The following is a 15,438-nucleotide window of genomic DNA, read 5'->3' on the forward strand; positions in this document are numbered from 1 at the left end:
AGATGCCCGCATCCTCCACCACTCTGAAAGGTTCAGATGTCAAGGTGCTGTCATGGAGGCAAGAACCTTCATATAGCCCAAGCAATGATTTGTTTAATGGAAATATGATAATTCAGCAATTCAAGTACATTTTAAGCCTAAATTGAGACTTTCTCTCCCAGCCTCTCTAATTCTCCACCCAAGGAAACATGCTCTACAAACAAAATATTTGTACAGTAGCTGCAAGCGGTGATTTCTCGGATAATTAATCATACACAGAGCATTTAGGTTTGTGTTTGCATACCCGTCCAGCTCCATTAGCAATTTTATTTCCGAAGGAAATAAACATCCATAGAAGCCATGATGCTAATGAAGAATGACACACACAGTGTGTAACTTAACCCATATGTGCTGTGATCAAATGCATTTTCAATTTCATCTATGTTATTTTATTGTTGGGAACAGCAAATTCTCCTTAAGCCCTTTACAGATATACAGTAAGCCAGTCTTTATATTTAATTTCTAAGGCGCTGTACCCAACCAGGCCCTGATTCCTGGAATGTCCTGTTGAGAAGTGGTTTTTCCTTAGAAGGTCTCAAATTATTTATTTACAGCACAACAAGTATCTTTGAATCCCATGACACCTTGCTTTGATTAAAGGACCCATATATATATACAGTAAATCCCATTCACAGGTCTTTAATCTGTCTGTTTCAGTTCAGGATTTGGCAGGAACACAACTGATAAAATGTGGTGGTGCGTTTATTATAGGAGCATTCTTTTAATATTATTAAAATGTTAATTTATGTTAATGTTAATGTTAGTATTTTTTAATCTATTACTATTCTTATGCGAAATTGGTTTTTATTATTAGCCCACAAATGTTACATTAATTTGAGATGTGTTTAAATATATTTAAATACAGTAAAAATATTGCTAATTTTATAACAAGGTCCAGCTTTATTTAAAACACCTCTGAGAATGTATTCCTTTTAAAAAAAAAACTTCATTGATTTCAAATGTAACCAGAAATAGAGGTCATGTGTTTTTTACCCCGTGCTATAAATAGAAAGCAATGTGCCCTGTATATGGTGACATCTGGGAACCTTGTCACCAAGCATGTGCTGTCATTTTGCTAGGAAGCAACTGTTTTACCTGAGGTAAAGAACTGCTTCTGTTCTATGTCTGACAGCAGCTTGCACTTTGATGCTCTACTGCGTGGTTTCCTCTATGCCATTGACAACCATGCTGCAGACTGTTATTACACTGAAGGAGATAAATAGAGGACTTTGTTGAAAATTCCTCTGACTAAGGGGACAGGAACACAAGGTTAGCACAAAGCTAACTTTCAACCTGCAGAAGTGTCAGTAGGGACTGTCAGCAGATGCCTTTCCTCTGCGCTTTACACCTCTCCAGTTCTTCCAGAGCAGAACAATCGCACTGCCTTGTTCAGCACAGCACCTTATTCATCTAGATTCGCAGATCGAACTGCTGTTTAAATCCATCTCAGAATGCTTTTAGATGAAGTAATAATCATTTTCTCCAAAGTTAGTTTGGTTAAGTTAGAAAATTTGGGAGAGTCCAATACATTTTTGTTTCATTATTAAATGTCATTAGCAAGCTAACATTTTCTCATTTAAATAAAGCAAATTGAGCTTCTGTGCAACTGTGCAACTGACTCATGACAATTTGGTGCCAGGAGAAGAAGAGGTTCGGCCAGCCCTCTCCTTTTTTATTCTTTGTCTGAATGTAAAAACAGGGAAATAAATAAAAATTATCTCAAAATAGCACTGTTACAGTCAAATCATTTCCACTTTGTTTATTTGTTTTATGTTAATGTTACTCCAATCCCTCCAGTCCTGAACGGAGCCCGGGGATGAGGGTTAAACCCGATGTCAGAACGTGAATTAATGTTTGCATTTTTTAAACCGATTTTCTTCTTATTTTCCTTTCCCCCTCTTTTCCAATCTGTTCTTAGCCCCATTTGCTCTAATCCTGCCACCACAGTTGGCGAGGCCTTGCAAAGTGGACCAAATAAAACGACCCTCCCAGGAACGAGGATCAATGACACTCCTATTAAACGGCTCTCCCCCGTGCACCTTTCGGGGCGCAGGATAATCACTTCAAGGGTCTGGGCGTGATGCTCACTGGATACAGAGGTAGACAAATCTAAGACTCGCCAAAGCTGCAATCGTCCTCCAAATAGTGGAGAGCCGAAGATCTGTCCACCTGTCAGACAAGTTGCATCGCGGTACCAGGTAATCAGCCTCTGCCAGTGTGGAAAACTGGCCTTGAGAGATGGAGTGCAGCCTGGAGCGGAGGCTCTCAGCAGAAAGAACAGATTGAAGACAGATTGCGCAGAAGAGCGGGTTCAGTGTCACAGAAACGAGGAGTGGCTTTGGCGATGACATTTAATCATTGAATGTTAACACAAGACATCTGTCGCAGGGGGCTGCACTGCACGAGAAGCTTCCCCGCAGATCGGAGTGCGGCAGTGTGCTTCAGGACTCATAATCGCACGAAGAAATGGTTTATTCCTAGATGTTTCGGTGCTTAGCATTAATCCCAATATTTTCCCCCTCGCAATCTCGTGTAAATCCTTCTGTAGATACAGGTATTATTCCAAATTTTAATGATGAACACAATCTGAAGTGAAAACAAATCTCCAGATGACCATGTATGCCTGAAAAAGTGAAAAAAAATCTGTTTTTTACCAATCATAAAGTTTTAATCAAAGCTTAGGCTTGGCCTTGTCCCGGGTGATGCTTAAACATTGAAATATTTGATTTTTTTTATTGCTGGGGGGGAAATTAGATATTTGCCATAAATAACCTTTTAATCCATTGGTAAAATGTTACTTTCCAGTTGTTCCCACTCATAACACACACCATATGCTTGATACCATATGTGAGCTGTCCTACTGGAAGCAAAGACAGGAAAAAATGCATAGATTTTCATCCAAAAGAAGCCTCTTAATATTACAGTTACTGCTCAAATTAAAATGAGATGTTCTTTTCAGACTTATTTTACACTCCCAGATGGAGAAAAGCATGAATTATGGATGTTGAAGATTGAAAACTGGTTTTCTAAAGTTCTTTCATCCGGCTATATCAGCTCTTCTCCCCTGAATGAAGCCTGTTTCGAGGACATTGGAGCTCTGGGCACTGACAGCCAGAGGCTTTTCAGGTTTGCAGTACATCTGATCTCTAAATGACTTAATTGGGCCAATAACCTGATGTTCATTGACCACATCAAGATCCGTTGAAAATCTGCAGACTTAACCACTCAATATCCAGTTCGACAGATCCCTTGATTACCTGTTGTGCAGTCTATCCATATCTTAGGAGTACAGTAATAAAATGTTAAAATACATTTTGCTGCTGTTTGAATGGGTACTTTTTTAGGAGGTGACCCAAAAGTGCTTTTTAAACAGTCCCCGGAAGATGGCAAATGACTTGTTGACTTAATGAGACACAAAACCACGTGAAAATTGTTTTTTGATCAGAAATAATCAGAAATGACAATCAGAAAAGTCAATCACACACAAAAACACATGATATTGAGACATCTTTGCATATGTTAGATAGTTTATCATGCTATAACATACTTTTCTGCTTTGCTATGTTTTCACCATGCTTCGCTATGGTTTACTGCATTTTTACAAGGATGCAGAAACGTACGTGACACTCACCGTATGTTCACAAAAAGAGGTGATATGAGTAATCCAAGAACGTCCCCTGCACACTTGACCTTTTTATTAAATGATTACAAAGAACGAGCGACATGGTGGCCCAGTGGTTATCATTGCTGGACCTGTAGTGCTGTCTGTGTGGAGTTTGAATGGTCTCCCTGTGTTCTCATGGGTTTCCTCCAGGTTCTTTGATATCCTCCCAGTTTCCAAAGACATCCTGTACTGCTAGGTTAATTGGGTTAATTTTGGGAAATTTGGCCCTGGTGTGAGAGTTTGTATCTCTTTGTGCCCTGCAATGGATTTGTGTGCCACCCAGGGTGTATCCTGTCTTGCACCCATTGCTTGCTGGGATATTGGGAAGGTCTCCTGAAATCTGGAAAACTGGTACATGTTACTATTTTTATGTCCTTTAGCCTAAGACACATTCCTGCTTCCAGGTTATGTTAATGAATCAATGAACACCCTAATTGTAAAAATGACCATTTTGTCGTCTTTTTTCAGGTCTTTTTGTTTGCTCAGAAAGAAGAAGAAAGAAGCATTTTGATTGTTGACAAAGTACAATGTGCACACAAAACGTGTGTAAGATGTAAGATAACAGGCTTTGTTTCTTCATGCTAATATTACCCCTCTCCTTCACTGACACGAGTAGTTATTGTGGATTAGAAATCAAGTGCACATGAGTATGGAGTAAAAAACAGACATTAACGTTAACAGTCTTAACGTGATTGCCATGGTGGTGCAGTGGTTAGCACTGCTGCTTCGCAACACTGGTGCCCTGGGTTCAATTCCTGGGTGCTTAGCCCTGCTTTAAGTGTGTGTGTTCGTACCTGTGTGTGCCCTGTGATGGACTGGTGTCCTGTCCAGGCTGTACCCTGCCTTGCACCTGTTGCTTGCTGGGATAGGCTCTGGATCCCCCACGATCCTGAAATTGGAAGAAGTGATTAGAAAATGCATGGATGGAAGTCTTAAAGTAACATCATCTGCACACAAAACCCACGAGGACAAGTGGAAAAAGGCTATGGCATTAGTCTACACACCTGCCACAATGAGCCTTCAGAACTGCTACTGAGTAAGAAGCTCCACTTCCCACACAATGAGCCTCTCTTGTGATTGGGTAATTAGTTTGTGCCTCTAAATATTTCCTCAAGACAGCTGAGAGCCTGGCTCGCACAACTTTCCCTGTGATGCAGCATGCCCCTTAATGAGAGTTTTTCCTAATTGACTTGATGATTTCTTTTTAATTAGCACACTTTGGACGCGAGATCACCACATAATAAGCTAAGTCAATCAGACAAGCATGCTGCAGAAAAAATAATAGTGGCATTGTGGAGCTAATTGAAGTGGACACTCTTTCAGCAAGTCCGTGGCCCGTTCCCTGCAGGACGCACCCAGGCCAACAGGTTTTGGTGCTCGAGAGGTTCGGGAACGTCCGTGAGCAGAGACGGCCATTACAGCCCTATCAATCAGCCCTAATGAGCTAGTGAGCGTTGCAAACAACAATAAACCTTGTCGTGAGTCATGTCAGTTTCCATCCTGACACAACAGCAGGAGCTCAGGGGAAAAGAGGAGGTGGCCCCTCATGACCCTCAGCCAAACATTGTGAGCCAATAAGAACCGTGGCTTTGCAGGCACAGTCCGCTGACTGCTGTCTGCTCCGCAGTTGTGCTCCACTGGGTTCTTCAGCACTGGAAGCTGGGTTCTGTCAGGTGTGTGAAGAGGTTACATAACAGACCATATTTTCAACAGAGTTAAGATCAGCTCTGAGCTCAAGTCCATTTCCAAAACTGATTCCATAATAGTCCCGCAAAGTGAAATATAGACGGAACGTGAGCTTTCTCAACTTATGAACCACCATGTCTGTTCACTCTGGATGGTTATAATATATTTTTTTAATTGTGGTTTTCGCCCTTTTAGACACAGTACATAGCCCTGCTGCAAGGAATGAGAAATGAAACTTAAAAAAAGAAATAAAGATCGGCCCGAGACAGACTAGAAGCAATCATCAGGAACTGCTTCATTCGTGAACTTTAATCCTGGTCTGAGAACTGTGTTTATACTTGTGAATTAGGTTAATCTCCTTCGTCTCTTTCTACACATTTGCATTTACAATAATGAGTCTATGTTTAGATGGGGAAGGGTGTGTTGTTTGATTGGCAGTAGTATGGCATGTGGCTAATTCTATTGTCTTCCCTATTTTTATGGTAAACAAAAGGTTGCGCTGGAAAAGGTCGAGACCAGACAGCCAACAGAAACAGGAAGGGATTTTTACAGTACCCTTTTTTCAGAATGACCTTCTTCAGAAGGACGGGATTACATTTTCTACACTGCCATGACAATGAATGGAAAGTGTTAAACATATCACAAAATATCTGGGTATATATAAAGAGAAGGGAAGGGTAGGAAATTGTAGGGATTGAATAATGACACACAAAATATAAAATACCAGCAATGAATCTGGTAACCTGGTACTGTACATAAGAAAATATTATCACCCAAGAGAAATATCTGGATCTATGAATCAAGAAAGGCGGATGAATAAATCCTAAATTTCTCAGTAAAGTCAAAATTATATTAACTAATCTTTCCACAATGAAGAAAATACCATGTGTGAATAATGGCATTCAAATTTAAGATTTAATAAAGAATACAGGTTTTGAGAATTGTTTGTCAATACACCAGACAAGCACTTACATTTATCATGGTGCATTGCTATGCTGGATCAAGGTTTCAAAACATCCAAAACAATACTGTTTAAAATAATATATAGAACTGTAAGGCTAAATAGTTCTATCCCATAACATAAACTCACATTTGCATCCTCAGTGCAGTAGAGTTACATGTGAACAGAGGTCTGAATAAGGTGGGATGACTTATGTTCACCAACTCCAGTGCATAAAAAACATCAGCCAATGCTTTTTTATTCTAAAATTAATAAATTAAATTGTTCTATTGCAATGTATAAGATGCTTTTAAAAAATCAGTTGTGCATAGAGATTTTGCTAAACGTATAACTCTCTTCTTATCAAAGCAAAGCCTGTTAAGACTCACTGTCCCTTAAGGGCACTTGGAGGTGATCATTTCTAAAGAGTCAGCATCAAGCCACTTTTAATGCTGTTGTTCCCCTCTCTCACCTGATGCTCTCTGGAACAGATACTGTATGCTTGATGCTACATTGGCTTCGCAGAACAAACCCGATGGTTCAGCTCAGGATCTCCGGTGCTATAGGCCTGCAGTGCTGTTTCAGTCAAGACAGTGAAAGTCATCCATATCAGAGTCTGAAAGACAAAGGAAGAAACATTTTATTTTTACATTTTGTGGTTTCAGTTTGAGAACAGCTGACGGGCAGCCTCAACAGCCAAGATGAGGTGCAGAAAAAAACAGATTATCCTACTAGCTTCAAGTGTTAATTCAGGTGTATCATCGATACATACTGCAAAATATACAAAATGCTAGATAAAGGAAACTGTTCGCAGTTGGCTGTGTGCTCAGTTCATCTATCCATCCATTTTCTAACCACTTCATCCAAAAGACCGTCATGGAGAACGCAGAGCCTATGTCAGTATACAACAGATGCAAGGCAGGATACAGCCTGGACATGACACCAGTCCATCACAGGGCAGACAGAAACACACTCACACCAGAGTCGGTTTTTCCCAGAAGCCAATGGACCTAGCAGCACATCTTACCGACCTAGTAAGCCGGTGCACCTGGACAAGACCCAACTGAACATGGTAGAACGTACAAGCTCCACACAGATAGCGATGCTAACCGCTGCACCACTGTGCCATCTGTGCTCAGTTCATTATAAAATAAAAAATCTCAAGTGCTGTCTTGGAACTTGTACAGTTCGCTTTTGCCTTTTGCATTCAACAGGACTTTTTGTAACTCAGACCATGCAACAAAACCCACAACAGTGGTGGACATACAGTGATGCTAGAATGAATGTCCAGGGACTGTACTGTACTGTATTTTTACTGTAACTGTTACTTTGACAAGACTTTTGTTCATTTTCTATTAAGGTTTTGTCACAAAATTGTATAAGATCAAGTTGGAAACCCAATATTTTTCACCAAGCATAGTAAAATTGTTTTTACACAGAGGAATAATTAATTTCAAAACATAACAGGAAAAATAGATGCACACAAAAAATAAGTAAAGCTCGCAATCCAGGATCAGGATAAGCATCAGGAAAGAACTGAGGGCTCTAACCCTAATCTGAAAGAATATTATTTATCTGCAGTAATCGATAAATCCTTTCTTGGTATAATTATAATCCTCCAGCTGAATTAAAACATAAGGTTAGGCTCATGTTCAAAATCACAGTAAGGAATTAGAAGAACTTTCCAATTCTGGTTGGCAAGCAAGCATTCATATGTTACATTTAACCATTTTCTATTTTCACAACTACATGCAGGCATCTCTCTTTTCTTTCCAATCTAAATGACAGTGTCATATCGCTTAATTATATAAGACAGAATTGACATAAATCAGTTTGAAGTTGGCAGAAAATTGCACTTTGTTGATTTTTGTGTGGAAATGAATGGACGCATGTTTGACTTTCTAGGAATTGGGTCAATATGTATTTAAAGGTCTTTTTCTATACAAAATAAGAAAAAGAGGACAATGTCAAACATTGTAATCCATTTAGGCATTGATTTTGACCTCTAATTGCACAACATCTTCCAGCAGTACTACAGATTAAACATCTGTGAAGACTGAACTGCTTATCATTGAGTACAAGGTTTCAGGAGAATTTCTTAGAGACCACAATTGTGGCAGAAGTAGGTGATGGGAGGGGCATATAATTGCAGAATCCTTGTGTTACTGAATACCCTGCATGCTGCTATTCCAAGTTATTTGTAAAAAAAAACCACATCATTATACATTTATATTTAAAATATGTATCAACATTATCTTTAATCATATTTTTAATTCATATATAATGAAAACTACACCGGCATCATTAGCGTCCCCAGGCTGAGTCTCTTGGGGACCCCAACCTGCTGTATTTTAAAAACCGCGAGGTAAACCAGGGGAATTCTGGAAAGCAATGGGCTATAAACACGAGTATATTATGGAAGGGGAAAAATAAAGGCTTCAAGAATGAAAATAAAACAGCTCTACAAAATGGACATGAGATCTTGGCTTTGCAGTTCCATTGTACTTTGCTGCACAATCGGTTTGTAAGTGACGAGCCATACATGAGTTTAAATTGATCTAATTCCTCAGACAAGACCCTTATGGAACCATTCCTTGTGCTTTTGTGATAGCATAGTGGATAGCTCTCCATTCCCCCAGGGATCTACAACACAACGGGGGCACGTGGCCCGTCTGTTCGTACAGCACGCTACATGTGATGTGCGGAGGAGAAGAAAATTAGAGCAAAAAGCGATTTTTTGATGTTACGCTCTTTAAGAGATTAATAATCTTGGCGGTGGAGAATCGCCTGAAAATCTTCTCTGGGAAATAATGAGCAGAGAAACATTGACTGATTAGTTTAATCCAGGATAATCCTATCTGATGAGCATGTATCAAGATATCCTCTAACTGTTTTACACTCCAAAAGACTGAAAGGCAATAGCGTGTTAGGGGCTAGTTTCTTAATCAACAGCTGTGCAAAAGGGTGTGTGCAACGTGTCCCGTCGCGTCGCACCTGAGAGACTTCACTCCTCAGGGAAACCAAGGGGAGTTTGATTGATTTGGGTGCAGTTTTTAAAAAAATGACTGTTCCATAAACATACTAAAGGCCTCATCATCCACTAAAGCAGAAGCCTTAACATAAACGGCTGAAATTAAGCTGATTCCGGGGCCACGTCAAAAATTAGGGTTTTATCCACTAATATCTGATCGGACAGGAAATTTGGTAGTGGGAGGGAGGTCGGATTACCAACTCTAATTACAACAGGAGATTTTCTCCATGTTAGTGCACTAAGTGAAAGTCTAAGATAGAAACCGGAGTGTTATTCTAATAAATTAATATTAAACTGTTGATGAAGAAGCTGAATACGATGAAAGCTTGAATCTACCGAAAGTAGAAAAGTATTTTACAGTATTTTAGACGCACACGGTGTTCAGTGTGCTCTCTCATGAAGATCATCGTCATTCATTTTATATACGGGATTATAAACGTAATTAGAAATGAGCGACTTGAAAAATGCTTTTTTCAGCGTTTAAAATGTAATTTTGCAGATATTATAAGCCTACTCGTGTTAAAATATATTGAATCAAATATGATTTACAGTATATTTCAAAACGTAGCAAACCATATATAATATCCTTTCATTTTAATTTGGTAACTGTCGTTTTTTCGAAAATGGATTAAAAAACAAACCTACTTTTCGATGCTGCTTCTGATTATTATTATTATTATTATTTGGACAGGAGAAAAATAATCAACAAGCAACGAGTGTTAGATCCGGGCATAATTCCTAACTGGCGTGCTTACTATTAAAGGAATGCTAAAATTATTTGTTATATTTCGTACTAAAGATCATTAATTAGGGCCCTGAAAACTTTATTACTGATTTTGTACTGCAAGGAGGGCTCTTTTAAGGCTTACACTAATATTGAAACTTCCCGCAAAATAAACTTCTCCTTTTTGACCCAAGATAAGCTGTTACCATTAATAAATAACCACAAATACCCCTGCAATTCAAATTACAATTATCCTAAATGAAAGTTATTATTTCGTTAATCCCGGGAACAGCTTGTAAAGGGAGATTGGGGTCCGTCTTTAATAATGTTAAAGTTAATGCGGGTTCCCTTGTAATTATCTTGTTGCTTAATCTAGACGTTTAGCGGAAAGAGACCGAATGGAGATCTGCGAAGCGGTTAATGTAAGATGTTTGTAATTGCTGGCATAAACAGACGAGACTGTGAAGCAAAATGCATAAGAGTCTAGGCAAATCATTTATTTATCTGAACTTGTTATTTAAATAAAAAAAAGATGAAGATAAGATATATTTGTAATGTAAACCAGTAGTGGGTGGTTCAACGATGTGGGGTGAATAAATACAGTAAGTCTAATGAATAATTCTAGAGTTCACATTCAGTTTCCCGGAGCAGCACGAATTTGCTGCATTTGCAGGCCAGCGCTACAGTTAAATGAACACTTTTCTCTAAAATTAAAGGCACAAATCAAATCTAGCACTTTGACACGCAGCACTCGAGGAGTTAAATGGAATATTGGAAATATTCTGAGACACTTGGACTTCCCCAGTTCTCTGTTCTGAATGTTAAACATCATATCGACCGAATATACAGTATATGTTAATTGGTATATTATTGTGAACAATTTTACGTGTTGCGCTGACTCAACCTTTCGATAGAATTCTTTATTGTTATGGCCTCAGTGTTAAGTAATATAAATAATAAAAACTTCGTATATTCTGAAAACCCCTTTGAATTCAACAATGGAATAAGTGGTTAGATGACAGATTAATTCAAAACTGATATGGTACTGGCATTCAACATTAAGTTAAAATTAGTTATAATGTCAAGGAGGATTTATGAAGTGGATTTTACAGCCGTGTGGTTTCGAAACTTTTAAGGTTGTAGCATCTTTGAATTAATGTCTCAAACAGACACATAGGTAAGTGAAATCTGCCGGTTTCAGATAGAGAGAATTGCAACCAATTGACAGAGAGAGAGAGAAAAATCTTGATCGGATTTTATGGAAAATTGGTGGCAATTAATCCTTTAGGATTGAAAAAAGGGAAACGCCTCTTCTAACAGTAGCAGATCCTTTCTCGGAGCTGATTGGGCCCAGGAGCTATCCGTGGAGTGCGCACCGAGGATAAATTGATCTCCTTGTGCCCTCTCCCGGTCCATCATCCGAGCTGTGGTTCACGAAGGGCAAAGTTTCAGCGCAGACGAGCACCATGACCGGGAGAGACGAGCCCACGGATGGGAAAGTCAAGGGAAAAGTCTTAGCACCCAGTGTCGGAAACGACAAAGCAGCGCGGGTAAATGGATCTGGCTTCAGGACCAAAGGCTTTGCTATCACAGACCTCCTGGGATTGGAGACGGAGCTTCAGCCCTCGCCCGGTCCCGGAGCCGCTGCCTCTGGCGACAGCCACAGTGCCGCGATAGGGGGCTTCACCTTCGCCGGTGGCTCCCTGCCCCTCGGGCTGGGCTTTCTGTGCAGCCTGGCTGCTCACCAACCTCCAGGGAGTCCCTGCTTTCTCCCGAGTCATCTCACCCTTCTGCAGTCGAGGACAGAGAACCATTTTATGCAAAATATGGATCAGCAAAAGGAAAACTACTCCGGTACTTTTATTTTTTAAATACATCTAATTCGACATCTTTTAATGCGCCACTCAAGTTAACGGGAAAGTTAAATAAATACATGTGTTTTTTTCCCATCTCCTGAAATAACAATTAAATAAAATTAAAAATGGCCATCAACACGTTGGGCGTATTACTACTTTCCAGCACCCGTTTAAGTTGTGACATGAAGATCTAGCAGACTGTTTCATTACGTTTTCTTTTTCTTAAATATTTGCCAGCGAAGTAACAACAGTTATCCCAGGGGGGTAAAATGTACAGAAGGATAGAGTTGCAAAATGCTACCAAAACAGAAAGCGCTCACAAGCTCATAAGGGTCAGATCATTTGAAAAGTCACACTATGATCGTCAGCAATTCGTACTTCATTGTCAAAATATTAATCTCATCAATACAGCGAACTACAAACCGTTTTCTTTTATTTACCCTTTCCGTCTGGACTAGGAAATAATTTTAAAACCAAATAATTATTGAATAATTTCGTTTGTAGAAACGCCATATTTTAATGTAAACTAAAGTTACTAGCATAGTTTGTAATATTGTATTAAACTACATTTAAACATGAACATTTAATGGGGGGTGTTAAATAATGAGAAAGGGTTACTTTAAAAACAGCTTTAAGAAAAAAATGGTTTATCTGCAAACATTTATTTTTTCCATTTTTTTTGTGTCGAAGAGTCTACGCGTTTAGTGGCCTGTTTGTGTTCAATGATTGGATGAAGTTAGTCAAACGACTTGTAATGTTTTAATGAAATGTTTATTCCAACCCTCAGACGACGACAGTCTATCTGGGGATCGAAGCGACGCGAAGAATTCAGCAAACTCGCAGAACAAGCGGAAGAAACGGAGACACAGGTACTTCCCTTTGTATTAAAAAGGAAAAAAAAAAGTTTAAAATATTATTTTAATTAATAAACGAGGCGTAGAATAATTAAAATAGTGAGGTAAATAACACAACGAGATGTCCTGTTTTAAAAGAAGTGGCGCTGGCATTCTCGGCAGGTCGGTGCTGTGTGGTAAAAACAGCGCTACTCTTGAGCGCGTTGGCGAATTCCCTTCGCTCCCAATCTTGCAGGACGGTGTTCACCGCCCACCAGCTGGAGGAACTGGAAAAGGCCTTCCAGGAAGCCCACTATCCAGACGTCTATGCCAGAGAGATGCTAGCGATGAAAACCGAACTGCCTGAGGACAGGATACAGGTACGGCCAGGCGCCAAGCCGCCCCCCGTTGAGAAAACGCCGCCCTCGTCGATAAGTGCGTCGTAACGCCAGCATCTTCACATGTTCAGCACATCCTCAGAATTAGGCGGAAAGAACTGAGTTTATCGTGCAGCGATTTTATTTTTCGTTAGGTAAACATGATTTTACCTTTGAACACTTTTAAACCGCGGCGGTTTCTATTAGAACCTTTTTTTATTGATTTTAAATACCCTTTGATGTTAACCCGCACGACACAATTTGACACTTTTTCGAAATAATCCCTAGACATATTAATTCAATCCTGTATCCCCTTTATTTTGCCTTCGATTGAAGGAAAAAACGTGTATAATTACAAAACTCCTTTCGGCGCAACCTTATTAGGAAACGTGATGTAATAAACTCGTCCTACACTTTTTTTTTTTCCTCCCGCCACTGCTTATGAGCAGCGGCCGTCGTGCAAACCTGCATCTTTTTCTCGCAGTAACCTTCCCGCCTCCTGCTTTCCAGGTCTGGTTCCAGAACCGGCGTGCGAAGTGGAGGAAGAGAGAGAAGTGCTGGGGCCGGAGCAGCGTGATGGCGGAGTACGGGCTGTACGGCGCCATGGTGCGGCACTCCATCCCCCTGCCCGAGTCCATCATCAACTCGGCCAAGAGCGGTATGATGGGTTCCTGCGCTCCCTGGCTACTGGGTGAGGGACCAGCCTGTCCTTCATTGTCCCACGGTGCTTTGACAACGTACAGTAGTACCACAGACTAGCCCTAGGCGGTCTGTTTTAGCCAGCTGGAGGGAAATGGAGGATTAAGATTTACCCATAAATACCCCCCAACTCTTCGCGTCCACTGCTTTACCGGGGTGGATTTTGTTTGACAGCTGTGGCTATCCAGTAACATTTTAAACACGTATCACACCTCCAGCTTACTTTTCTAACACGTGTAGCAGCCTGCTTGATGTCACTATCACAGTGTTGGCGCCAGTTCGGTGGTTGACTTACTCTTTGCCCGTTGACCCGTTTAGGAATGCACAAGAAGTCCTTGGAGATAACGAAGAAAAACCACAGCACGGAAGAGGCCGGCAAACCCGATTCCTCCTCGGACGAAACGAGGACGAAGGGGAACGACAACCAGTGGTCAAATCAGGCGAACACCACCGATGAACCCGAAGACATGGCGATAGACCTTTCAAGCACGGCCAAGCAGGAAAAAAACTGCAGTTTGAAAACAGCGCATTCCAAGGACTCCCACAATGAGACAGACAGCGAAACCTAAATTTCCCATAGATCAGGCATGGCCCAGACCTGTTCCTGGAGTGCTGTAAACCCAGCACGTTTGAAAGGTCACCCTCACACCGTCAATCTGTAAAGACGTCGTAACTCTTGCGAGTTTTAATAAGTGTAATCAAATTAGGAATGGCTCGCTGTAATCCTTAACAGTTTGGAGTTTACATCTCAAACGATCTCTTAGCTACCTAATCGTACAGGTGAAAGGTACAACAAAAAAGTGGAGCAACAAGAAATTGATGGTTTAAGGGTGACCCACAAAAGCTGTTGGACAAGGCGTGTCTCACTCTGCGAGATAACGCAGGTGTCCTGGACATTTGAGGTGCGGATCAATTAAAAACTGTATGAAGAGAGGCTTCAAATGCGGAAACGTCTATGAACTACAGCAAGCCAAGTTTACATCAGCTTCCCCAGGTTGTATTCTTATTTGCAAAGAATATGAAGTGAAAATAATATGATGTATAATTTAAAGTTTATTAATTTAAAAATGTGAATTATATACTTGCGTTGTATTGTTAATTTAAAAATTTTCGTTGGAAAAATGCACTTCCTTATGAAACAGAATATCAGGCACATGTTAATCAACAGTCTTTGACATAGATTTTTAGAAAATGTGAAGTCTTTTTTTCTGATCACGTTTTGTCCACTGTATAAAAGGGTAGTATTTTAAAAGCTTTTTAAACTTCTTCAAGCATTGAGTTATTATCCACTACAATATTTTCTATCCAGTTCTTCTTGTGAACTCACAAGAAATTATTACTGAAAGGAAAAAAAAACACGAATTTACCAGAAGAGATTTCTGGATATGCTATACTATTCTGCACTACACGATGGGGACTTATTTTTAGAAACTGAAAGCCATATATTTGACAGACAAATTGTTTAGATTTATTAAAAAGAATGCAACTTTATAAACGACATATCTTGTTCCACAAGATACGTGTATCTCAAGCACTTTATTTGTGTGGATGTTCAAAGTTATTATCAGGTCATCTAATATGGATTAACG

The 15,438-nt window shown here is 39.9% G+C and overlaps 1 protein-coding gene across 1 annotated transcript; it reads left to right on the plus strand.

The window, feature by feature from the left end:
* The first annotated feature begins 11,550 nt into the window (after positions 1-11,550).
* On the plus strand, positions 11,551-14,818 carry vsx1 (visual system homeobox 1 homolog, chx10-like). Its single transcript, XM_088934224.1, has 5 exons — positions 11,551-11,938; positions 12,728-12,809; positions 13,030-13,153; positions 13,661-13,841; positions 14,168-14,818. The coding sequence occupies exons 1-5, from the start codon at positions 11,551-11,553 to the stop codon at positions 14,416-14,418; spliced, it is 1,026 nt and encodes a 341-aa protein (XP_088790350.1). The 3' UTR covers positions 14,419-14,818.
* The last annotated feature ends 620 nt before the right edge of the window (positions 14,819-15,438 follow it).

This window comes from Atractosteus spatula, chromosome 15, assembly GCF_055471065.1.
Source record: "Atractosteus spatula isolate fAtrSpa1 chromosome 15, fAtrSpa1.hap1, whole genome shotgun sequence".
NCBI classification, from domain to species: Eukaryota; Metazoa; Chordata; class Actinopteri; order Semionotiformes; family Lepisosteidae; genus Atractosteus; species Atractosteus spatula.

What these genes read in the sequence shown, in the direction of transcription:
- vsx1 (XM_088934224.1), top strand. Translation starts at nt 11,551, where the DNA reads ATGACCGGGAGAGACGAGCCCACGGATGGGAAAGTCAAGGGAAAAGTC. An exon ending in CGGAAGAAACGGAGACACAG is followed by an intron (nt 12,810 to 13,029) that starts GTACTTCCCTTT and finishes CCAATCTTGCAG; the next exon opens with GACGGTGTTCACCGCCCACC. An exon ending in CTGCGCTCCCTGGCTACTGG is followed by an intron (nt 13,842 to 14,167) that starts GTGAGGGACCAG and finishes TGACCCGTTTAG; the next exon opens with GAATGCACAAGAAGTCCTTG.